This window comes from Loxodonta africana, chromosome 8 (assembly GCF_030014295.1).
Source record: "Loxodonta africana isolate mLoxAfr1 chromosome 8, mLoxAfr1.hap2, whole genome shotgun sequence".
Taxonomy (NCBI): Eukaryota; Metazoa; Chordata; class Mammalia; order Proboscidea; family Elephantidae; genus Loxodonta; species Loxodonta africana.
The window spans coordinates 122250679-122274629 of NC_087349.1; the positions used below are offsets into that span (position 1 = coordinate 122250679).

General features: G+C 49.9%; 1 protein-coding gene across 1 annotated transcript; it reads left to right on the forward strand.

Moving 5' to 3' along the window:
* The first annotated feature begins 1153 nt into the window (after positions 1–1153).
* On the forward strand, positions 1154–18213 carry LOC135232306 (palmitoyltransferase ZDHHC11-like). Its single transcript, XM_064290418.1, has 10 exons — positions 1154–1174; positions 1340–1576; positions 1822–1939; positions 4124–4197; positions 5088–5263; positions 6228–6329; positions 7750–7874; positions 8904–9088; positions 14758–14833; positions 17711–18213. Exons 1-10 carry the CDS (start codon positions 1154–1156, stop codon positions 18211–18213), a joined length of 1617 nt encoding a protein of 538 aa, XP_064146488.1.
* The last annotated feature ends 5738 nt before the right edge of the window (positions 18214–23951 follow it).

The window sequence follows — 23951 nt, forward strand, 5'->3', positions numbered from 1 at the left end:
TCTTCCGCTTTCCTCCCTTTCCTGTTCCACTCTGTCTTCCCTTCTCCTCCATCCACATCCCTCTCCTCTTCTCTCCCCCCACCCCTACGTTCCTCCATTTCTTTCACCTTCCTTCACCTTCCACTTCCTAACTCCTTCCTTCTCTCGCTCACTGCCCCTCCCCATTTTCCATGTATTTCAGGCCTCTTGAGCTCTGCAGCAGGGTGATTCCTCCGATTGGACAGTGCTTTATGAGGTGTCCTGGGATTCCACGGCTGCCATGTCAACCAGGCAGGGGTCACTTTCCTCTTTGGCCTGGACCGATGAGGAAGGCTCTCACTCTGCTCTGTCTGTTTGAACCTGTTCGGAGGTGAGGATGGCATGGCAGGATCTAGTGGTGAATGTAGTAGAGCTGAATTTACTCCTGCCTGTGTCCTGGCACCTTTAATCTCTGGACTTCCTAAAGCCCGTTCAGGACCAAACACGCACACAGGAAATAACAACTCAAAAGCCGTTGAGTTTCCTGTGGGATGGTTGGACCACTGTGGAGAGAGCTCATGAGGGTGGCGTTAAGGGGAGAAGCCTGAACCGTCCCCCAGGAAGCTTGGGCTGGGCTGGAAGGACAGAGGAGAGGGAACACAGAGAAAGCCACCTGCTCACAGAGCCTTGGCCAGTCTGGGTGGGGCAGGGCATCCAGAGAGCATGGGGGCTTGGTGCCAGAGGAGCCCAGAATTCCAGGGCTCAGGTCCCAGGTAGGGGTGGGTTCCTTAGTGGTAAAGGCCAAGGTCTTCTATGCAAAGCCTCCCACAGCCAACATACTGAACAGTTTTATGAAGTTTGTCAGTTCGATAGGCCACAAGTCCTATCTCATCGTTTCCTCAGATTGTACTTATTTATGGGTGAGGGTAGGCTTTTACCTGCTTTTGATTGTTTGGATTATCCCATTGGCAAATGGCCCATTTATATCCCTTTGTTAATCTCCTTGATGGTAGTGGGGATGCTGATCCAGCCAGCCCCAAGTCCCTGTGCAGAACACCCCAAGCAGGGTGGGAGGGGCAAGCACTTGGTTAGCAGTACTGCAGGAAGGATGGCTCCGGGGGTAAGGACAGAGACTACTTGGGGCCTATGGGTGACAAGTGGAGCCCTCTTAAGTGCAGTTGCATAGGTAGAGACAATGTGGGGGCTGGGACTGCAGGTGAGACCTCCTGCGGGTCTGGTGGCTGTGGGCACAGACCCCCGTGGGGTGTGGGTGGCTGCAGGTAAGAACCCATGGGAGAACTGGGGCCTGAGGCTAAGATGTGGGGGTGGAGACCTAGGACTTTAGGCAGGCTCTTGGTGCTCTCCCTGCCCCTTCCTGCAGATGGACCTCTGTGGCTGGACCAGTCAACGGGTCGCCCCGGAAGCTGGCTCTAGCATGACAAAGCCCAGGTCTCCACCACCTCGGCCCAGAGTGAATGGCTGGTCCCGGCCGATCCACACCCCGCCGGTGGTAGTCTGGACCAGTCTCCTGGCCTTGGCCTTCACCGGCTTTGGCATCTTCATCCCCCTGCTGCCCTATGGCCTGAAGCTTGTTGCATACAGTGTATCCTTTTCGCTGGTGAGGCTCACCCTGGCCACCTATTTTGTAAGTGTTGGGGAGAGGTGCTGAGGGTGCCTCTAATTGAGCCGGTGGTGGGATCACTGCCTTAGACCCAGAGCTGTGTGTCCCTAGTTATCCCTCCTAGGCCGGACCACCTCCCCAGCTGCTGCAGGGCCCTCTGTCATTCTCTGTGTGCAGAGCCAACCTGCAGGTGTGATTCCACCTGGCCTCTGACCTCAATGCCCCAATTGTCCCGTATCCAGGACATCCCCAACAGCATTCCTTCTCTGGGCAGCTCATGGGCTCACGTCCTGGTAGAAAGGACACACTTTCATGTGAAGGGACTGCTCCTCATCTGCCCTCACCGGATCCTGAACTTGGGTGACAGGAGAGGGAGTATGATGTGGGTGAGGGGCAGGAGGGGACAAGAAGCTCGAGGAGAGGGAGGAGACAGCCGCCTTTTCCACAGTAGATGGAGCACTGAGGCACTTTTGTATTGTCCCATGAAGACTAGGATGAATCATCCCACGAGCTGAGCTTCCCACTCTGCCCCTGGCCTTTTCCACATCTCACACAGAACCCTTGTGGCCCCACAGGATGTCTTTCCCACCCAGTTCTCACACACTGAGTGCCTACCTTGCCTGTGGTTACAGTGGGATGACTGCATCGTGTCCGAGGACAACTCCAACCTGCCTAGACTGGAGGTCTCTCCCAGAGGGAAGGGGAGGTGGCACTTATCAGGTCTCTTGGAAGTACCAGGGGATAGGGCTCCTCGTCCCCACAGCGGTGCTTGGGTCCCAGTTCCAAGTTGCCACATTCTTGCCTGTATGGGATACCTCCTCCCAAGACTCTCCACTAAGAAGACCCCTCCTCCGTCGTAGCTAGAAATCTCTTTGAGCAGATGATGAGATGTGTGGGGCCATTTTTTGCAGTGCCCTTGGGGCTGGTGGGAGAGCGACATTCCTTCTGGCCTTGCCTCACTTCTGGCCCCCATCTGCAACGAGGACACTCCCTGCCCTGCACTCAGGCTCTCCTCTGACATCACCCTGGGGCTGTGGGATTCATAACTCCCAGTGCTCACTCCATCGTCACCATTCTCCTTTGACCCCTATCATAGCCCTCTGTCCCACGGGGTTCTCTAGAGCTGCCCTGGTCCACCTGCTACCTATACCCCTGTACACATCTGGAGTCAAGTTTCCTCAGGAGCCCAGGCCTGAGTCCTCTCCCTGCCAGAGGGAGGCTCAGCGCCAAGTCCTCAGTGATTGGACGCAGGCTCAGTTTCCAACAGAATCACTCTTACCATGGATCTGGGACTCCAGAGCCCAGTGTCACCCCACTGTCCTCCCACTCCCATGATGTCCCCCAGTCCCAGAGACCAGGAGCCCCTCCCACAATGCCCTGGCCACTGGGGGGCACCAACATCCATCTGAGGCAGGAACAGGGTGGGTAGGAGAGGTGACCACCCAGACCCACAGTCCAGCCGTGCCCCAAGGAGGTGGGGTCCGGTCGGGCTCAAGACGCAGCCCTGTTCTGAACAGACTTCAGAGGGACCACGGCTGGGATCCCCAGGGCTGGTGGAACATGGAACAGAAGCAGACAGATGATCACAGACCCGCCTCCATGCTGACACTCGGCAGAAGAACAGGCCATCTCTCTGTGCCTCAATGGGAGTCCTCAGGGTCTCCTCACAGTCACAGCTGTGACCTTCGGGTGTGGGGACAGCTAGAGAACCTGGCCATGGGCAGTCTTGCAGGGTTTGCTCATTACGTCCAGCCTAGAAAGGACACCGGCTTTGTCAGCCCACAAGCACTTAGGCTCTGTGGCCCCTGCTGCAGCCTCACAGGTCTCTAGAGCAAGAGGTAGGGCGGCCAGTCTCCTTGTGGGCCCAGGGAGCAGAGTGTGGAAGCCCTGAAATCTAGGAGAAGGTGGTGTTGCTACAGGTCCTAAGACAAAGGGCACAGGCAGCTTCCCAGTATAGGCATCAGCTGCCCCGAGTGGAGGACCCCCAACCCCTAGGCACTCTGACCTGCTTCACCCACCTTCCCATTTTGGCCACCCCTCTGTTCCCAGGAACCTCACTTCTACTCTGAATCCAGCCTTTCTACATTCTTCCACACCATCTCACTGCAAGCTGTCACTGATGCCTCTGCCCAGCCATCCCTGTCCCACCCCTCTGCACTGCAGAAGGAGCCACACTGGGGCCCACAGTGGACTTCCTGCCCATCCAGCCCACCCAGTCTTATCATCTTGCCACTCTGGACACACTCCCAGTGTCCTGTGACCACACACACAGGGGATCTGAGGGACTATCACGCAGGTTCCACCTCAGTCACGTGACTGCCTCGAGCATTGACATTTGAGCAGCGAAAGGGTCTGCCCTGACCCTAACCTAGGACAACCAGGCCCTGGAGGCCGAAGGACAAAGTAAACAGGAGACACCAGGGTTCCTGTCAAAGCCACCCTCAATTGTGTGAGGAGTACCCACGTCACAGCCAGTCTCTCTGTCTTGACTGACCATGCTGGGATGCTATGGCCAGCCTCCCCCTTTGCCCCCCTCCTCCCTAGGGAAAGCAGTGGAAAACGTGATTTTCACAGGCCTGCGGTCATGCGCCCTGGGGTCTGATCAGGGTCAAGGGAAGGTGGGACAGAAATGTCAGGGGTGCCTTTGGCCAGCATGTCCCTGTCAAGAGGGTTGCCCAAGGACATTTGGAGGAGCTTCCCAGGGATGAAGCTCCCCAAGGATACCACCTTCCATCCAGATTCACAGAAACACATAGAATGATCAGTCCTATGAGTCCCAGGACCACCACTCACAGTGTTAATCCATTTCATAGCCTTGGTCACACCGGGCCAACTCACACAGGCGTCCACCCTTTCGAAAGTTTGTTGTCCTAAAAAGTCTCATTGAATTCGCTGTTTCAACCATTCATTCATTCATACAAGCATGCATGTGTTTATTTCTTCTTGAAATAATTCTCTCTTCAAACCACTCCTACATGAGGTCCCCTCAGGGAAAGACACTCCACTCTAACATCGCATTGTGACAGGACATGTCTCTGTGTCACTGTGGCCTGCCCAGGTGTTACTAATGCAGGTGGAGTCTAGACCTTCATCTGAACAGTCTGTCAGTGTCCTGGTCAGTCATTTCAGTTTAGAGCACCATTGCTCAACAGACTGCTGTCTTGGGTCCTAGAAGGAATCGCCTGCTGGCGAGCTTGGAGTGGAGGTCGAGGCCTTTGATTTCTATCCTAGACTTGAGGACGAAGCATGTGTCTGGGTGGGCAGTTTGCCACTCCAAACCGTGTGGGGATTTAGCTGGTTGGGGATTCTTGGCCACAGGAAGGGGAAAGGAGGGCTGTCACTAGATCCAGACATCACTGAGATGCTCATACTGAGCCAAATGTGGAGGGAGCTCCATCTACAGCCTGGACAGACAGACAGGCCCCAGCACCAGTTGCCATCTCAGACTTGGCCCCCAGTGTCCAGTCTGACCACAACCAGAGGCCAAGTTTCCTTGACACACTCGCAGGTGACCGGTGGGCTCCTCCTATTCCATCTAGTAGTTCTTGTGGCTACAATTACCATCGATCCAGCGGAGCCCAATGTTCGCCGCAAGAACTACAGGAGGCCCAGGACCATCTTTGACCGGTCTAAGCTCTTGCTCTTCACTGAGACCCGCTACTGCCACCTCTGCGGGGTCACTGTGTGAGTACCCCAACTCTTGGCCTCCCTGTGATGTCGTGGTCATGTCCAGTGCTCTGGAAGCACTACCATCCCGTGCAGTGGCCCTGGGTGGGACCAGAGCTGACATTTAGGGGACTCTTGCCTGGCATAGACACTGTGTCCCCACTTTTTAGAGACTTCCACATTTAAAGTCTCACTTCCCCACATGAGTGGATACCACCGTTGTCCCCGTTTTACGGATGTGGAAGCTGATGCTGAGAAAGGTTAAGGTCTGCTTTGTGGGGGCCACCCATTTTTGTGCCCTTCCAAAGAGGTGTTTCCTCTTAAATGAGGAACAGGGGTCCTTAGAAAGTGTTCCCATATCTCAATGTCTTCCTGTGCAGGACGGGTTCCTTTCTCTCTCCTGGAGCCAAGGAGGAGGGACCAGGCTGTCTTCCCTGGGTTTCTTCAACCCCCATGGTGAGGAGGTGGAAGGAATCATAAGCCCGTGGCCTAGCCGGGTCTGAGGTCTCCAGATGCCATGACAGTCTATGGGATGTGGTCCTGGGGGTCAATCTGACTGATTTGGGATGCAGGAAGCCCAAAGGGCTCAGGGTGGCATCTGAGCCCAAAATCCAGGCCCTGGAAACACACGACATCATCACCTCCACTGGAGGCACCAGGCTGCCCAGAACACTCATGCCTGAGGCTGATGTAGGGAGGCTCTCAGGGTTTCAGGGTGGCCCTCAACTGCTCTAGGAACCCATGGATGCTTCTGCCCAGAACTGTTCCTGATTCTCCTCCAGGGTCCTCATTCTTTCCTCCCAGATGCTAGCTCAGGAGAACTGAGAGCTGACAGTGTCTGTGCTGGGGTTTGAGGAGGAGGAGCCCAGAAGCAGGACATCCCCTCCTCACCTGCACAGCTCCTGCTGGTGGGACCCCACTTGATCCCACCTGGCCCTCAAGTGCAGGGTGACAGATCCTTCTCCCGAACCCTTTCTTCCAGGAGCGCGAGAGCAAAACACTGTAGGGCCTGCAACAAGTGCACTGCAGGTTTTGATCACCACTGCAAGTGGCTAAACAACTGCGTGGGCAGCAGGAATTATTGGTGAGCCTGGCCAAGGGCGAGCGGGCAGGGGCTCAAGGGCCAGACCCCACATGGCAGGAATTCAGCTCCACACCCAGCAGCCTCCTCTGTGGGGTCCTGAAACCCATCCTGAGTGGAGTCGTTCTTGGACGTGCTCAGTTAGCTCCTTAGTACCAGGAGCGTTTGTGTTCAGACCACAGGAGCACAGGAACTCCCCTGATGCTGGCCTGGAAATCCCTGCTAGGGGTCCTCTCCCCTGGGGGCACAGAAAGAACAGGAGCTGAGGGCTGCTGAGCTCATTGTCGTACTGTGTCTGCTTCTGTCCAAACAGGCTGTGAGCCCCTAGACCAACAGTTAAATAGACACACAGTTAACCTGTTAAAAAAAGGCAGTTATTGGACACAGAGCTCACAGAGAAAGTGGCCACACGGCAGAGGGAGCTGGTTGACCATCGACTGCTGTCCCAGGCTGGGTGGGGATGAGAATCTCAGCTCGGGGTGGGAGGCAGCTCCTCTCTGAGGAGGGGCTGGTCTGTTGGTCTAAAGGACCCTGATGCTCTAGGCTCAGTTTCTGAACACCTCCAGGCATCAGAGACCTGCAATTTCCCTGACAGTCAGCCACCTTCTCTGTTCACCTATGCAATACTACCAAGAAAAGACCATTGCTGGGGGCCTGGGACTAGGCCTCTAGGGTGCTGTGCGGGTGGAGGGTGCCTCCTGAGGACCATGTATCATGACATGTTCCGTGGAGACTCGAATCTATTTGCTCCTCTGCCATTCTGTAGCAGACATGGTCTCAGAATACCTGTGATCAGACAGGGTACTGAGGCCATATGAGAACACAGATCCCTGCTTCCTGTGACAAGGTTTGTGCCCTTGTTGAGCAGTAGGAAAGCCAAGGCCCTGACAATTGAACCAGCACCATCAGAGCTGCCTGGGGAAAGGACCTTTTGATGCCTCCCCAGACCCCTGCCTCCATGGGGAGGAACCCCAGGACACTTGGTCACCGTGGAGGGCAGGTCCCACACTGGTATTGCAGCCCCTCCTGCATGGACCTTGAGGAACCTCTGTCGGCACTGCTTGTCACCACATGGCTCAGGCCCTCAGGCCCCAGACACCCTTTGGGAGGGTTCTGTCTAGGAACAAGGTGGGGGTGTATGGCCCTGTCATGAGGGGAGTGGATGGGCCCCGAAGCTGGGCAGTGCCAGGTTGGCAGGGCCTCAGCTGAAGGCACAGGCTTGGCCCCTGGGCATCATAGGAGTGACGGGAGCATACCCCTCATGACCAGAAGAAGCCCTGGTTTGTACAACATGGGAGGCAGGAAGGACAGTGAGGCCATGAGCTGTGGAGCCAGAGACCAGTTCTGAATCCTCATGCTGGCAAGTTTCAGCACAGTGAGTTCTGCTTGTCTCACAGCTCTTGTCTCTGGTTCTCTTTCTCAGGTGGTTCTTCACATCTGTGCTGTCAGCCGTGGCCTGCCTCCTCTGCCTAATGGCCGTTGTCACCCATGTAATGATAATATACTGGGTGGACCAGGAGGCACTTCGCTCGGACCCCCAGTTTCAAAGTATGTAGTGGCCCTTTCTTGTATTACTTCAGCTTGGGGTGACTCGGGGTTTAGAGCTGGCCTCTTAGCCCTACCCTGTGACCATCATTCCAGGCAAAACCTTCCTAGTGTGAGAGCCAGACAGCCAGGCTGGCCCCATGCAGGCAAGTTAGCCAGGCATGGCCTGAGCAGAAAGATGTCCTGGGGCTCCTCACCCATGCTCCCTGGCAGGCTCCCACCCTGAGCTGGGGGCAGCATCAGTGTCCAACCTTCATCCCAAAGCTTGTCAAACATCCATGAGCTGGATGGAGGCTGTGCTGGTCAGGCTGGGTCAGTTACAGGAAGTGGGGCCTCTCTCCCTGCCCACTGCCCTCCACTCCCTACCCACTTCCCGCCTACTTCTCTCCACCTCCATTACCTGTACACCCTGCTACATGTGTCTCCAGCCCCATCCACTCCTTGCCCACCTCCATCCACTGGTCATCAACCCCCATTCTCCCCTGTGCATCTTCTTCCACACCCCATCCACACCCCGTCCTCGTCACAGACACTCCTTGTCCGCTCCCTGTCCACTTCAAATCAACACTCTCCACTCTGTGCACTAACCACACGCCCTCGTCCACTCTCCATTCTACTCCACATCCACTCCTCGTTTATCCTGTTCATTGCCATTCACCTGCCCACATCAGTCCACTCTCTGTCCACTTCTCATCCACTTGTCAATTCCCTGTCAGACCCGTCTACTCCTTTTTCCACTCCTTATTTACCCTTGTCCACTCCCTGCTACCCTACCCACTCCTCAGTCCACTTTCTGTTCACTTCTCATCCATAACTCTACACCCCTTCCATTCCCCATCGAGTCTCCATCCACCCCGCCCACACCCTGTCAACCTCTGTCCACGACATCCACCTCTGACCACTGTGAACACACCCATCCACTGCCTGTCCACCCACACTCACTCCCTTTCTACCCAGTCCTCCTCCATCCACCCCATCCACCCGTGCCCAGTCCACGCTGAGCCTACGTGGTCTCTCCCTTGTCTCTGACAGAGATCACGGATGAGAACACCTGGCTGCTCTTCCTCCCCTTCATTCCTCTAAAAGTTAAGGCCCCAGTGCTCCTGACCATCGGGGCAGCCGTGCTGGTGCTGGTCTTTTCAGGCCTCCTGATCCTGGGGTATCTGTTCGTGTTCCACGTGTATATCCGTGAGTACCGCCAGCCCACTCCAGGTCGGGTGAGGTCTGTGCCCCTCCTGTCCACATAGGACCAGTGCATGATGAGTGGAAGCAGTGCCTCTGCTCCTGGAACCCCATGCCTGGACACACTTCTGGAGCCTGGTGACCTGGGAGGCAGGTGCCCACAGCCCCTTGGGGGCATGTGACTGAAGACTATAGTTTTAGGAATTCAGTTAGGGCTGAGAGTGCCAGGAGTCAGCTCCTGTCCCCAGATGCAGCACTATTTTGCACACTCCCTGGGGACCTGCTCAAACTGTCCTTGCTCTGGGCCTGGCCGGGTCCCTCTGGAAAACACAGGGGGAAGTACAGGTGAGCAGGTGAGACACTGCGTGAGCCACTGGAGCAACGGGCAAATTGTGGACACATTCAGCAAACTCCTCTGCCTGGGGCTGTTTGGCCGTTGAACTTCTCCATGCAGGCTGCGAGGCCTTTCTCTGAGTTGTCCCTCAATCCTCATTCGCAGTCCCCCAGGTTTCTGCATGGTCCTCCTAGGCTGCCCCAGGGCAAGGCCTAGGGGCCCAGGGAGAGGTGACCACGGACAGGCTTCTCTTTTCACATCCCCCTGGAAACATGGACTTAACAAGCTGTTGTTGGGGCCACAGAGCACAGACTTGTCCCCCCAAGATGAACAGATTCCCCCTACTACCTCCTGCTACTGAAACTGGCTGCTGGGTCAGGTAATGAGGCGGGACTGCATCGCTGTTCCCAGGCCATGGGGCACTTGCCACTCCCAGCCCTGCCTCACTTCATAGTCCCCTGTGAAATCTGCAGAGCAGACTGAGCCCCCACTGTACGGAGTTTAAACAAGAGGCTTAGAGAGGTTAAGCGACAGGGTACACAGAGACCATGGTGACCTCACTGCTGGAGAGTTTGGGGCTCGGCCAGCAGGTAGCACAGGTAAGAGCAGGTGCTCTCAAAGGCCAGCTGGGCACTGGAGTGGCCAAGGGTCACTCCTCCCCCGCACGCACCCAGAAGTTCAGCAGGGCCACAGTGTGTCAGTTAGGAATCCAGTTCCAATGCTCTCAGATGCCTGGGGCCAGTCCAGGGATTGTTGGCCTCGCTGAGAAGTCATGGCCACATGTGCCCTCTGATGGGGGATGGTGACTGTCGACCCTTTTTCTTCTCTCTTCTTCCTAGGAGCTAAGGGGTTGACCACACTGGAGTACCTAAAGCAAGGGCGCAGTAAGAGCAGGGAAAACTCAAGACCTAGGAAACAGCCATTGGCCCAGATGGAGGAAGGCCATGCACAGGTACCACGTGCTCCTCTGTGTCACCACTGATGTCTATCGTGGCTGTGGACACAACCCAGAGTGGTCACATGTCTGGAATTACCTAGCTTGGCTCGTTGCATTGCTACACGGATGATTGTGTGTGTGCGTGAGTGTGCGTGCATGCGTGTGCATGCATTTGTATGGGTGTGACTGAGTGTGTGTGTGAGGCTGTCTGTGTGTGCATATGCGTGTGAGGGTATGTGTGTGAGGGTACATGAGAGAGTGGGAGGGTTGTGAGTGTGTGTTTGTGAGTATATGTGCATATGCATGTGTATGAGTACAATTTTCAGTGTGTCAGTGTGTTTGTGTGAATATGTGTATCAGAGTAAGAGAGTGTGTGTACAGGAGTACATGTGAGTGTGTGTGTGTGAGTGCTTGAGAGCTTAAGTGTGTGTGAGTGTGAGTGCATGTGGCTAAGTGTGGGTGTGAGTGTGTGGGGGTGTGTGAGTGCATGTGAGTATGTGTGTAAGTTCATGTGAGTGTGTGTGGATGGGTGTGATTGCATAGGGGTGTGAGTGCATCTGTGTGTTCTTGTGAGTGTGGGAGTGAGTGTGAGCACATGTGAGTGTGAATGTGTGTGGGTGCACGTGAGTGTGTGAGTATGGGTGTGAGTGTATGTGAGGGTGTGTGGATAGGTTAAGTGCGTGTCAGTGTGAGTGCATGTGAGTGTGAGTGTGGGTGTGAGTGCATGTGAAACTGAGTGCGAGCACCTGTGAGTGTGTGAGTGTGGGTGTCAGTGCTTGTGAGGTTCAGTGTGAGTACATGTGAGTGTGGGTGTGAGTGCACGTGAGTGTGTGTGTCTGTGTGTGCATGCATGTGTAGTGTGCTCTGTGGTTTCCTTGTCCACTCTTCATTCAATCAAGCCAGGAGGGCCGGCTCCTTTTGGGCGCACCCTCCTCTGCACCCATTCCAGATGACTGTTTCCCGGGGCTCTGGTTTTTGTTTAGGGCAGGTTTTTTTTCCTTTGTTGGTTTCTGAAGGTTACCGGTGCCTCCACCTTTTCTGCAGTAGGAGTTTCAGCCACCACAGTCCTTGTAGGGATCAAATAGAAAGGGTTGTTTGTAATGAACGACAAACGGGAAAGGAGGTGACATTGCAAGCAAAGTCTTTGCTATTGAAAATTTGGAGACCCATTTAGTGGAGACTGTCTATCATGACCTCACCTTGTCAATACACAGACTCAGCCACAAAAACTTCCCCTCACTCCAAACCTTGAGCAAGAGGCTATAGTTTTTCCCAGCTACCATTATACCCATTATAGCCGGAAACCCTGGGGGCATAGTGGTTAAGTGCTAGGGCTGTTAACCAAAAGGTCAACCGTTCAGAATCTACCACGTGCTCCTTGGAATCTCTATGGGGCAGCTCTACAATGTCCTATAGGGTCACTATGAGTGGGAATTGACTCGATGGCAATGGGTTTTTTGGGTTTACCTTGATAGCCAGAGAGAACCTATGTTCTGTTTGCTTGGAAACGCCCCAGTCCATACCTGATATCCTGGAGTGATCATTAAATGTCCCCTTGACTCTCAATGTATCTCGGTCTGGATGATGAATTATACAGTTAACATACGTTTTAAAAAATAAATAAATAAAAAACATTACCATCGAGTCAATTCCCACTCCTAGTGACCCTATAGGACAGAGTAAAACTGCCCCATAGGGTTTCCAAGCAGGGCCTTGTGGGTTTGAACTGCCAACTTCTGGTTAGCAGCCGTAGCTCTTAACCACTACAGCACCAGAGTTTCCAACCTACATTTAACCTACCACAATTTCCTGTCTGAGCCAGAAAAGTGAGGTTCTCGCTATGACTCTCACCCAGAGTCATCACGGAATCCAGGACAGGCTATGGAAAGGAGACTTTGTTCAGAGTTTGTAGCTTTGAAAAGAACTCCATCTGAAAATAATGGGACTTTACTGAGCAAAGCCTCTCCTAGCAGAAAACACCGTCCTTGACTCTGCAAATCCCAGCGGCAGTTGTCTTTACTCCTAAGGTGCCAGATTTATACGGAAAACTTTGTTCAAGTAAGTCATTATGGAGGTTCCTAGGGGTCCAGTTAAAATTGATTTGAGCAGGGAAAGAAGGTTTTCCAAAGTGAGTAATGAATTCACCTAATCCCAAACTGTTAATTGAACTCTGAGAAAAGGGTGGGAACCGGCTATCCTCCGGGGGAAAATGACTGGCTGGTCGCTCTCAATGAAATCACTGCATCATCAACAAAGGTCAGGAACACGGCTCCAGTGGGCAGGTCTTCCATGTAGAAATGTGTGCATGCTCCTGACGTCACTTGGCCACATCTGAGCTAGGGTGCTGTTGTTCAGGTCCATGACCATGTGACCTCAGCACCCCTTTATGAGGGCAGTGGAAAGGCTCCCATGAGAGTCTCTCAAGTCAGGGAGGGACAAGAGTCCAGGTCTGAAGGAACACGCCAGGACAATATTGTCACCTCCTGAGTCATATAGAGGTGGAGTGCTGGGGACACTGTGGTGGCTGAACCAGTCAGAGCCTAAGTCCATGGCCAGACTGATCCTTCCTTCTACCTTCTGCAACCTGGGGTACCTTTGTGTGGGGAGCCTCTTACTTCCATGACTGGAGCTGAGCCCAGAGCCAGCCCACGAGGAGGATGAGGACAACACTCCACTCCAGGCCCACAGAAGTAGCCACGGCTGACCCAGTGTCCATTAGTGCCCTGAGCAACTGGCTCCTCACCTCTGTAAGGCTGAAGGACAGGGTCCTCGGAGCGACAGGAAGGATGGCTCTGAAAAAGCAAGTGATATGATCCTGCTGACCCTGCTCTCTGCTGAACTGTAAAGGTATATTCAGGGGAAACGTTGTTAGACCCCTTCTCCACATTTGGAGTGACAGCACACACTCTACGAGGTGTCACAGAGTCAGCTCGCTGACACCTTTCCACAGCCTGCCACAGGGACACCACTGAACTCACCACCTGGAAGGCCCTTTGCCAGCTACTTATCATCAATCACGAGATTTATCCCGCTCAGGATTCCCCCAGATGGGACTCACCTCCCCTCATTTGGTGGCCACGCTTAGATCACAAGGCCACGCTCACTGCCTTAGAGACTGAGAGGGCCTACACTCTCCCCAGCCCATCCTCACCAAGACAATTGCTCTCCTGCGTTCAAGAGCAGAAAGTATCAAATGTAATTGACTGGGTAATGTAAAATATTAATATTATGGGCTTGGCTTTCTTAAAAGTTTCTACACTTAATTCTAATTCTTCCAAGGTGGAACGATGAGTTCTCACTCAAGGAAAGGAGCTACCTTCCCAGTGAATTGATGTTACTTCTTCCAGAGATTTAGACCTTGACTTACAGACTTAAACGTACCTTTCCCACCATGTCACCTATATGCCCTTCCCACAGACCTGTATCCCCACCTGTTACCACCAGTTCACTGTCACTATCCTGTCCCCCTCGACACCACTCCCTCCCTGACAGTCATTCCTGAGGTCACTCCCGTCTCCTCCAGTGCACTCTTCTGACCATGTGCTCCTGTACTGCCATTGGCTCCCATTTGATTTCTCTCTTCGAGGCGTCCTCGTAGTTTACAGAAAAACAAGGTTTCCCCTTCTTGTTTTCCTATGAAGTTATATCCTTACTCATTTGTGCATCATTTTACATGCTAACAATACTCTTTAAGGATTGGATTGGGGAATGGAGACTTTAGCGTATGATAGGTCTGCTGTTATATTCAAAGCCTCTTGGTAACTTTTCCACTTACAGATCTAGTCTCTGGTTCCTGCCAAATTTAGCACCGGATTTTGTTTTTGTTTTAGTTTTTTTTAAGTTAAAATGAGAACAACTTTAGCAAATCTGTACAGGAACTGTGTTCAATCCTGCTGTCTGCTAGGTGGGGTACCTGGGGCAATACAGTCATCATTTGGATGAGCTGGGTTAACTTCAGAACAAGGAACACTGACACCTTGTACTTCAGATGTGGGTGTAGAAACCCATGGAGCGCCCACACAGCCAGAACTCACCACCAGCAAGCCTGAGTGTGTAGAGAAGGCACCAAGCATAAGAAGACCTATGTGTGTACCACGCTCTTCTCTTCTTCAGCCTGAAACACAAACACAGAAAGGGATCCATGTCTACCATAAGAACCTGTGCTCATTAGGAAAAGCATAGCATGTCTCCATCCTGATGAGTACACAGAAGAACAACCAACACACTATGGCCAATGCAATCATGTTCCTTCCCCCACAGGACATGTGTGTGTTCTGGAACTCAGAGAGGGGCAGTGAGCCCACGTCCCTGAGCTGACCAAAAGGAGAACAAGTGTACGTGTCTCTAAAATGCACTCTTGTTGCTGAGTGTTGGCCCCTTTTTCTGTACAACATGGGCTCACTGTATACTCCCGCTTACTTTTCTTTCTGTAGAAGGTGGTGGTTCAGGCCCAAGGAGCAAGAAATCCTGTGGAAGGAAAAGAGGTGGTCGACGGAGACTTGGCCACAGGTGAGAAACTTTCAGATCTACCCTACACAGGTCTGCCCAAGACAGGTTTCCCAGTTTTAAAATATTGTCTAAGAAGAGAAAATCACCAACGGGAAGTGAGAGGAGTGGACACAGGTCATGTCTTTGTCTATTGATGCCAACGGCAATCTTGAAATGCCATGGCTTAGTGTCCATTTCCAAAAGAAGTCTCTTGCAGAAAATAGTGATTTCATTTCATTGTTTCTACCACAGTGGACATTTTGAGATTGTAGATGCTCATTTTTATTCTCATCTTCAAGTCTGTGTTAAGAATTATTTTTCCTGCTCCTGCTGATCTAGGAACTTTAAAAAATGACAAATTCCTGCAGTTTCAGGTGGCTTTGCTTTCTGCAAAAACAGGTAAGAAGAGCCATCGGATGCGGGGAAAACTTACTAAGAATCGCTTACTCCCAGACACAGGGAGGAATTCACTCACCATAAGGCCAAAGGAAGTTGATCTCACAAGCACCCACATACACACACACACAAAAGCACACACACATACACAGTTGGCAGACCGTCCAGCCATACGCTGCTATGGAGATACCCTAGACCTGTCAACCTGAAGACAGGGGAACATGTTCTTCACCCTCCCCTGCAACTTGCTCCCCATTGGGGAACCTGAGATAGGATTATAGCAGAAAAAAGGGACTTCAGCCCTCTCCCTATGCTGTATGTATTCTGAGTTAAAGTCAACTCCCTTACCCCACCTACCCCCACTCAGCACCTTCTTCTCAGTCTTTTTTGGAAGGTACCACCCAAACAACAGCTATAACAGAACAAAGTAGGGTGTACTTTATCCTGAGAGATGTCATCTCCACAGGAGAAGCCAAAGGCCAGGAGAAAAAATCAAGACAGTGGTAAGATTCCATGTTCTGTGCCCTGGGCAGCCGCCCCGCAGGGCAGATGTCTCAGAGCCTGGAGCAGGTCAGGGGTGCTCTTGACATTCCAGGTTGATCCCCAGGAAAGCCATGTTTGAGACGCCAAAAACACGGTGATCAGGAATAGGAAGTGAAGTCATTAAGTGAAAGATATGTGAGACAAGTCAGTCAAGCTGAAGGCGAGATGTGTGAGAATGGGAGGATTGTAAGACACTGTACATGAGGCAGCAGAAAGACAATCTTGGGAGCAGAGCAGGAGCAGATAGACGCTGCAGAGAAATGGCTGAGTTGAGGGAGGACAAACATGAGAAGGCGCAGGTGGAGCTCGTGGGAACATCGTGAGGGCAGAGGAACTAGCTCCCCTGCCCTCACTGTGTGCAACAGGAAGGGGTGAAAGCAGTAAGGCTACAAAAACATGAGACGCTCCCAATTAAAAATGACTAATTACACACGAACATACAAACTTCAACGAAACAGACTCACAGAGATTTCAGATATTGGATTTAGAAGAACAAAACATGGAATAACAATGATTATTTCAGTTAACTACATAGAAGACGCACTTGAAAACATGTAAAAGAATACAAAAGAAAAAATATCAAGGGCATTTGGAAAAAAAATAATAATAATGAAGAAATCACTGAAATTAAAAAAAAAAAAAAAACCCTAACTTGACGGATTTAAGAACATATTAAGTAGAGTTGAAAATTGAAGTGAACTGGAAACTCAACCTGAAGAAATTACTTAGCCAGGTATAAAGAAACAAAGAAATGCTAACTGTGAAGGAGTGTGATTGAGAATAGAGTTTCACATTCTGATAAATCTAATCAGGACCCAGAAAGAAAGAAGAGACAGAGCTGGGAAAAGGCAATATCTGAAGTCATGTTAGCTGAGAATTTACCAGCAAATCTCGAAGGCACCATTGGTAAATAAACCATTCCGGTGAACCCAAGAAGAGAAGAAAATTCTCGACTCTTTATAATTAAACGGCTCAACACCTGAGACAATTTTTTTTTTAATATTAGGTGATAAATGACAGATTTCCTTCTAAGGAGTTATTGATTAGTTAACTTCATACTAACGGAAGCCAAAACAGAGTATAATCATATTATTAATATGCTGGGGCAAGGTCAACATAGAACTCTATGCCTACCTAACGTAGCCTTTAAGAATGAGGACAAGGATGAAAAAGGCATTTCTACATACCAGGAAGAAATGTTAGAAGATGAAAATCAAGAAGATCTCTCCTAGCATTGTGCATGATGGCCCCAAACTAGGAACAATTACAATGCCCAGCACAGGAGATTGGAAAAGCAAACAGCGGTGCATTCACATAATAAAAGAGGATCCCAAACAGGTCAACACATCAATGTGGATGAGTGCTAGTAACAGATCATCACATGGAGTGAAAGAAGCAAGTCCCACAAAAACTCACAAATTCTAACCCCATCTGTTTAAACTTCAACTGTGATCCCCCAAATGGGGGTGGTGAGGAGGGTAGGCGACCCAGCCAGGTGTGTGTAGGGAAGTGGCAATGGAGGGGAGGAGATGTGACCCCCTGGGTGGTGGTCAGGGGAACAGGATGTGGTCACAGGAGTGGGAATGGAGGGAAGGAATGTGACCTCCAGGTGAGGGTGGTTGGGAGAGAAGCCTGAACACAGGGGCCTGAATGTAGTGAGGGAGGCATTGCTCAGGAGGAGGGCAACCTATTAGGACCCAGCTGAAAGTGGGGGTCTGGGTCTAACTTGGGAGCCCTTCCAGGACATTACCCCTCACCTGCTCAGGTACAAGGCAGGCAACTATTCTCATTTCATAGTGGTAAATGACAGCAAGAGCAATAGAGCAGTCTTTATCACGCTTCCACTGGACCCCACACACTTGGACCTAGGTCTGGTCTTCAGTAGTGTCTTAGAATGGGGCTCCCACTTCTGCCGTCTTCTTTGAAGTCTCTCACAGTGGTGCTCCTTTTGCTCTGCAGGAGTGGAGTCGTTCATGTTGTCTGGGTCCTTCAACTTGGACGCCTTATCCATCAAGAGACCGCCCAGCAACCTGAGCCACTCCAGCCTCATGCCCCAGTACTCAGCCCACTCGGGCATCAGCTTCTCCTCCACAAATCTCCAGAGTGTCCCGCAGAGGAGCCAGAAGCCCTGCAGCTCCACGTCCAGAACCCTTAGTCTGAGCAGCCACCCAGAAGAAGAGCAGGTCATCCGCATTGTGGACCCCCTCCCCCACGACCAGCTGCCAGAAGACACTGAGGAGGAGGCTCTATGCAGGGCCACATCAGCCAGCCCAGTGGCCGCAGGCCCCCTGGGAGCTCAGGGGCAGTCAAGCAGCGGCCTCTGCCCTGTCCTCAATCCGGATCCCGGCAGCCCCTCAGGGGACGCCCTTGAGACAGGTGTCGGCACAGTGCTGCGAATCCAGGTTATCCCCATGGACAATGCTTCTGAGATCTCAGATGAAGGGGATCTGCCAACTGTGTGACCACAGGAGCAGCTACAAAGAGCTCTCAGCTGCTTTGGCTGCCCCAGCCTCTCCTCCCTGCACAGACACATCCATGGTGCTGGGTCCAAGACAGAGGGGAGGGTGGTGGGCACACCGAGACACTGGTGGGGGTTTCTAGCCTGGTGCCAGCCTCCCTCTTTAAAAAGGAAGAATTGAGAGAGAAAAGAAGGAGCAGTGGTTCCTCTTTTGAACTATCAGCTCACTGTGAGATCATGATGACCTCTGTGTTCCCACAGATGAGGGTGCCCTGCCTCTACTGGGAGAGACACCTCACTCCCTACCCCACACAGCATAGCCCTGTTCTCTCCTCCTGAGACATCCCACCAGCTGCTGCTGTCATATCTGAGACTGTGAAGCGTCTTCCAGTTCAACATCAACTGAGTCGTCCTTGGCCTTTGTGTCTTCCTCACACCGTGAGCTCTATCCCCACTGTTCCTCTGTTGCACAGAAGCTCCCAGCAGCTGCTGTTCCTAAGGTGCTGCAGGTAAAGGGGACCTTAAAACTGAGGCCGTTCCATAATGAGCTTTCCCCCAAGCGACGGTCCTTCTTTGCGGATAGAAGTGCCTTTCTATCTTCCTGTCCCTTCCAGCAGAAAGAAGCCCAAGGAGTCCCTGCCACCTGTCAGTGGCTCTAGTCTGTGCTCCAGCTACACCATCCACTGAGAGAATTCAAGGCCAAAGGGAACCCCACAGCTGCCAGGTCCTGCACATGGACGCAGGGTGAGTGCCAGATGGAGGACCAAGGCTCCCCCCAAACCGGAGGTAGAACAACGTTCTGTGTTGCTTGTCTAACTGCACTTATAGAGAACTCAATGATGTTACTCAAACTGGGACGGGGTGGATGAGGAGTAGAGGAAAAGTAAAGTGAGGGACAGAAACTGCTCTTGACTGTGGGGCATGTATGTGAGAGAAACAGATGGAGTGTAAAATGTCATCTAGCGCTGCTATAACAGAAATACCACAAGTGGATGTCTCTAACAAAGAGGAGTTTATTTCTTCACCGTGAAGTAGGCTATGGAGATGAAGACGTGTTTGTGTTTATAAGCATGTGTGTGAGTATGTGTGTGGGTGTATGTTTTATGAGTGTGGATGTTTCTGTGTGTGAATGTGCGTGCATGTAAATCGTATGTATGTGAGTGTGTCTACATGTTTGTGTGAGCGTGGAAGTTGCATGTGTTTTTTGTGTGAAAGTATCTGTGTGAGTGTGAGTATGTACGTGTGTGTGTGTGTGCCCAATTGTAAAATGAGGGAGCAGTGAGTGTGTGTGAGAAGCACCAGGTCAAAGGTGGTTGGAGGAGGAAACAGAAAATGAGGCAGGGCAGTAGTCACGCCAATAACGTGCAACACAGGCTGTGTGAGTGGGACTTAGTGGCTCACACAGGGGGCCTAGGAAGAAAGAGAAGCCCTAGGAAATGTGACTGCCATGGGGCTAAGGGGGTCTGGGGTCCCAGACCGCTCAAAGGCTCCCCTCTGAGTGGCCTCTGTGGCAAGGGGTAAGAGTTGTCTGTATGATCCTATTCTTGTTTTCTTCATATATTTTGCCATACATCTCACTGCTTCCTGAATCTGCCTACTGACTCTAGCAAAGCAATCAGCTTTTGGGTCCATGTTTCAAGCAACTGATGCCCCGATTTAGTTTAGAACTCCAGCTAATCCTTTCACTAAAATTTTTGGACAACTTCTCTTTCCTTTTCTCATTATTTCTTTCTTCTTTAGAATTTCTTTCCTCTTCAAAATCCATTAAGTCCTGATCAGCCAATTCCCCTTCTTCCTAACCTATGAGCTATTCCACACTGGCGGTATCAAGTTCCAAATTCAGCATTCTTACCATATGGACAATTTTTCCATTGATCTCTTCCATCACACTATCTTAATCAAATGTTTGGAGCATGTTCGCATAACTCAGCAATTTTTTCCATATCTCCTGCATGCATTTTCCAGTAACTTCCTCCCAGGAAGACCCAATGTTCCAGACACACTGATGGTAGTAAGTGCAGTTAGTTGTAACTTGAGAAGCCATACATCGAAGAGTACCTGTACGGTGAAACAGACGCCCAACGATTTCAGATATTGGATTTAACAAAACAAAACATTGTTGAAACAAATAAAGCCCAACATGAAAAAATACCTGAAAGGAACAGAAATGTGTAAAGGAAAAGAAATGACCAAGAGATTTTTAAAAAGCCAAATAGTATTTATAGAAATGAAAAATATCAATGAAATGAAAAAAAAAATAACTGGTTGCTAACAACAGATTAGCCACAGTTGAAGAGCAAATTAGTGTACTGGAAACTAGCCCGGGTGACTCTGCTTAACTACATTAAAAAAAAAAAAACTACATAGAGGGGGACAAAGAAATGCACACCGTGAAGGGAAGGGAATGAGGATAGACCTTGAAGTCTATGAGGAATCTAATAAGAGTCCCCCAAAAAAGGGACAGCAGGGAGACTAGGCAATACCTGAAGTGATAGCCGAGAGTTTTCCAGCACGCAGAAGACACCACTCACAGATTCAAAAGTCTAATGATTCCAAAAAGAGTAAATAAAATTCTAGACACATCAAAATTAAGCTGCTGAACACCTGGGACAGAACACTTTATTTTAATATCCAGTGATAATAAGGTTTCTTTCCAAGGAATTTCTTTTTTAATTTTTATTGTGCTTTAAGTGAAAGTTTACGAATCAAGTCAGTCTCTAACACAAGACCTTATACACACTTTGCTATATACTCCTAGTTGCTCTTCCCCAATGAGACAGCACACTCCTTCTCTCCACCCTGTATTTCTGTGTCCATTCAGCCAGCTTCTGTCCCCCTTGGCCTTCACGTCTTCCCTCTAGACAAGAGCTGCACACATAGTCTCATGCGTTGGTTAATTGTGGCATTTAGATCTTCCATGTCTTTACTGAGCTTCTTTCTGGATGTTCTGTCCTTCACTGAAAGTGGTGTGTTGTCTCCTACTGTAATTGTGGAGCTGTCAATCTCACTTTTCAACACTGTTAGGGTTTGTTTCATGTATCTTGAAGCCCTGTTGTTGGGTGCCTAAATACTTAATATGGTAATATCCTCCTGGTTTATTGTCCCTTTAATCATTCTATAGTGTTCTTCCTTATCCTTTGTGGTAGATTTCAGTTTGAAGTCTGTTTTGTCAGAAATTACTATAGCCACTCCTGCTCTTTTTTGATTGTTGTTTGCTTGATGTGTTTTTTTCCATTCTTTGAATTTTAGTTTGGATGAGTCATTAAGTCTAAGGTGTGTCTCCTGTAGGCGCCATATAGACAGATTGTGTTTTTTTTTTTTAATTCATTCTGCAACTCTCTGTCTCTTTATCGATGCAATTTTTCCACTTACATTCAGCATAATTATACGTAGGTATGAGTCATTTTGATGCCTTTTTGTACTTTTTTTTTTAATTTTCATTGTGCTCTAAGTGTAAGTTTACAAACCAAGTCAGTCTCTCATACAAAAGCTTATAAACACCTTGCTGTATACTCCTAGTCGCTGTCCCTCTAATGAGACAGCACACTCCTTCCCTCCACCCTCTATTTCTGTGTCCATTCAGCCAGCTTCTGTCCCACTCTGCCTTCTAATCTCCCCTCCAGACAGAAGCTGTCCACATAGTTTCCTGAGTCTACTTGACCCAAGGAACTCACTCTTCACCAGTATCATTTTCTATCTTATAGTCCAGTCCAATCCCTGTCTGAAGAGTTGGCCTTGGGAATATTTCCTGTTTTGGGCTAACAGAAGGTCTGGGTACCATGACCTCTGGGATCCTTCTAGTCTCAGTCGGACCATTAAGTCTGGTCTTTTTACAAGAAATTGGGGTCTGCATCCCACTGCTCTCCTGCTCCCTCAGGGGTTGTCTGTTGTGGAAAGTAAAGTTTTATTACTGAATAAGCATTAAAGCAGAATGTAATGTGTCACAGGCAGTCTGCTAAAGAGATTGCAAAGACAGAAATCTTCACCTTTATATAGCTGAGTAGATACCACTCAGTGCATTCATGTTTAAGACACTATTGCTAATTTTCCAGTTTCTCTCTAGCAGGGTACCTGAAGTTATGCTGATTTGCTTCCAGGAATCTGGGAGGTATAGGGTGTGAGCTTTCTGGATGATTACATTTCAAAAAAGATGGCTCCCAGATTCGGGGAAACATCCTTGATTTACATATTTTTCAGAAGGACAAAGATTCTATTGTTACCAGTTATCTAAAGTGAATTCTTAAAGAATAGAGGAAGATGGGATCCTTCCTTGTCCTTTATTTTATTATTTTAAATTTTTATTGTGCTTTAAGTGAAAGTTTACAAATCAAGTCAGTTTCTCACACAAAAACCCATATACACCTTGCTACACACTCCCAATTACTCTCCCCCTAATGAGACAGCCCGCTCTCTCCCTCCACTCTCTCTTTTTGTGTCCATTTCACCAGCTTCTAACCCCCTCCACCCTCTCATCTCCCCTCCAGGCAGGAGATGCTGACATAGTCTCAAGTGTCCACCTGATCCAAGAAGCTCACTCCTCACTAGCATCCCCCTCCAACCCATTTTCCAGTCCAATCCATGTCTGAAGAGTTGGCTTCGGGAATGGTTCCTGTCCTGGGCCAACAGAAGGTCTGGGGGCCATGACCACCAGGGTCCTCCTAGTCTCAGTCAGACCATTAAGTGTGGTCTTATGAGAATTTGGGGTCTGCATCCCACTGCTCTCCTGCTCCCTCAGGGATTCTCTGTTGTGTTCCCTCTCAGGTCAGTCATCGGCTGTAGCCGGGGAGCATCTAGTTCTTCTGGTCTCAGGATGATGTAGTCTCTGGTTCATGTGGCCCTTTCTGTCTCTTGGGCTTGTAATCACCTTGTGTCCTTGGTGTTCTTCATTCTCCTTTGATCCAGGTGGGTTGAGACCCATTGATGCATTTTAGATGGCTGCTTGCTCGCGTGTAAGACCCCAGATGCCACTTTTCAAAGTGGGATGCAGAATGTTTTCTTAATAAATTTTATTATGCCAATTGACTTAGGTTTGTATGTGTTTTTGAAAGTTTCATTTTTTCACTTACTTTTTTTGTGCTGAGAAGTTTTTCTTTGTAAATTGTGTGTTCCCCTGTTTCATTGTAGTTGAATTTGTTTTTGGTGAGTGTTTATGTTTTTCTTGTGTTTTTATTTTAAAGTGTAGGGTGATTAGTCTTCTTTGTTTTTACCTTAATATTTATCCATATTTTCTAATTTTAAACCTAACTTGTATCTCCCTATATTGCCTTGATTTCCACTACATATGGAAGACCTATGCCTACTTTATTTAGTCCCTCTTTATTGATTAAATGTTGTCATCTTTTATGTATGACATCACTGATTTCCTGTTTGAGCGTTTTGTTATCTTGATTTATTTTTGTGAGTTCCCTATCTGAGTTGATATCTGGTTGCTCTGTCCTGTGTTCTAGTGTGGAGTTGATAGCTGATATTATCGATTTTCTTACCAGAGAATTCCCTTTAGTATTTTTTGTAGTTTTGGTTTGGTTTTTGCAAATTCCCTAAGCTTCTGTTTAACTGTAAATGTCTTATTTTCGCCTTCATATTTGAGAGACAGTTTTGCTGGATATATGATTCTTGGCTTGCAATTTTTCTTCTTCAATGCTTTATATATGTTCTCCCATTGCCTTCTTGCTTGCATGGTTTCTGCCAAGTAGTCTGACCTTATCCTTACTGATTCTCCTCTGTAGGTGACTTTTTGCTTAT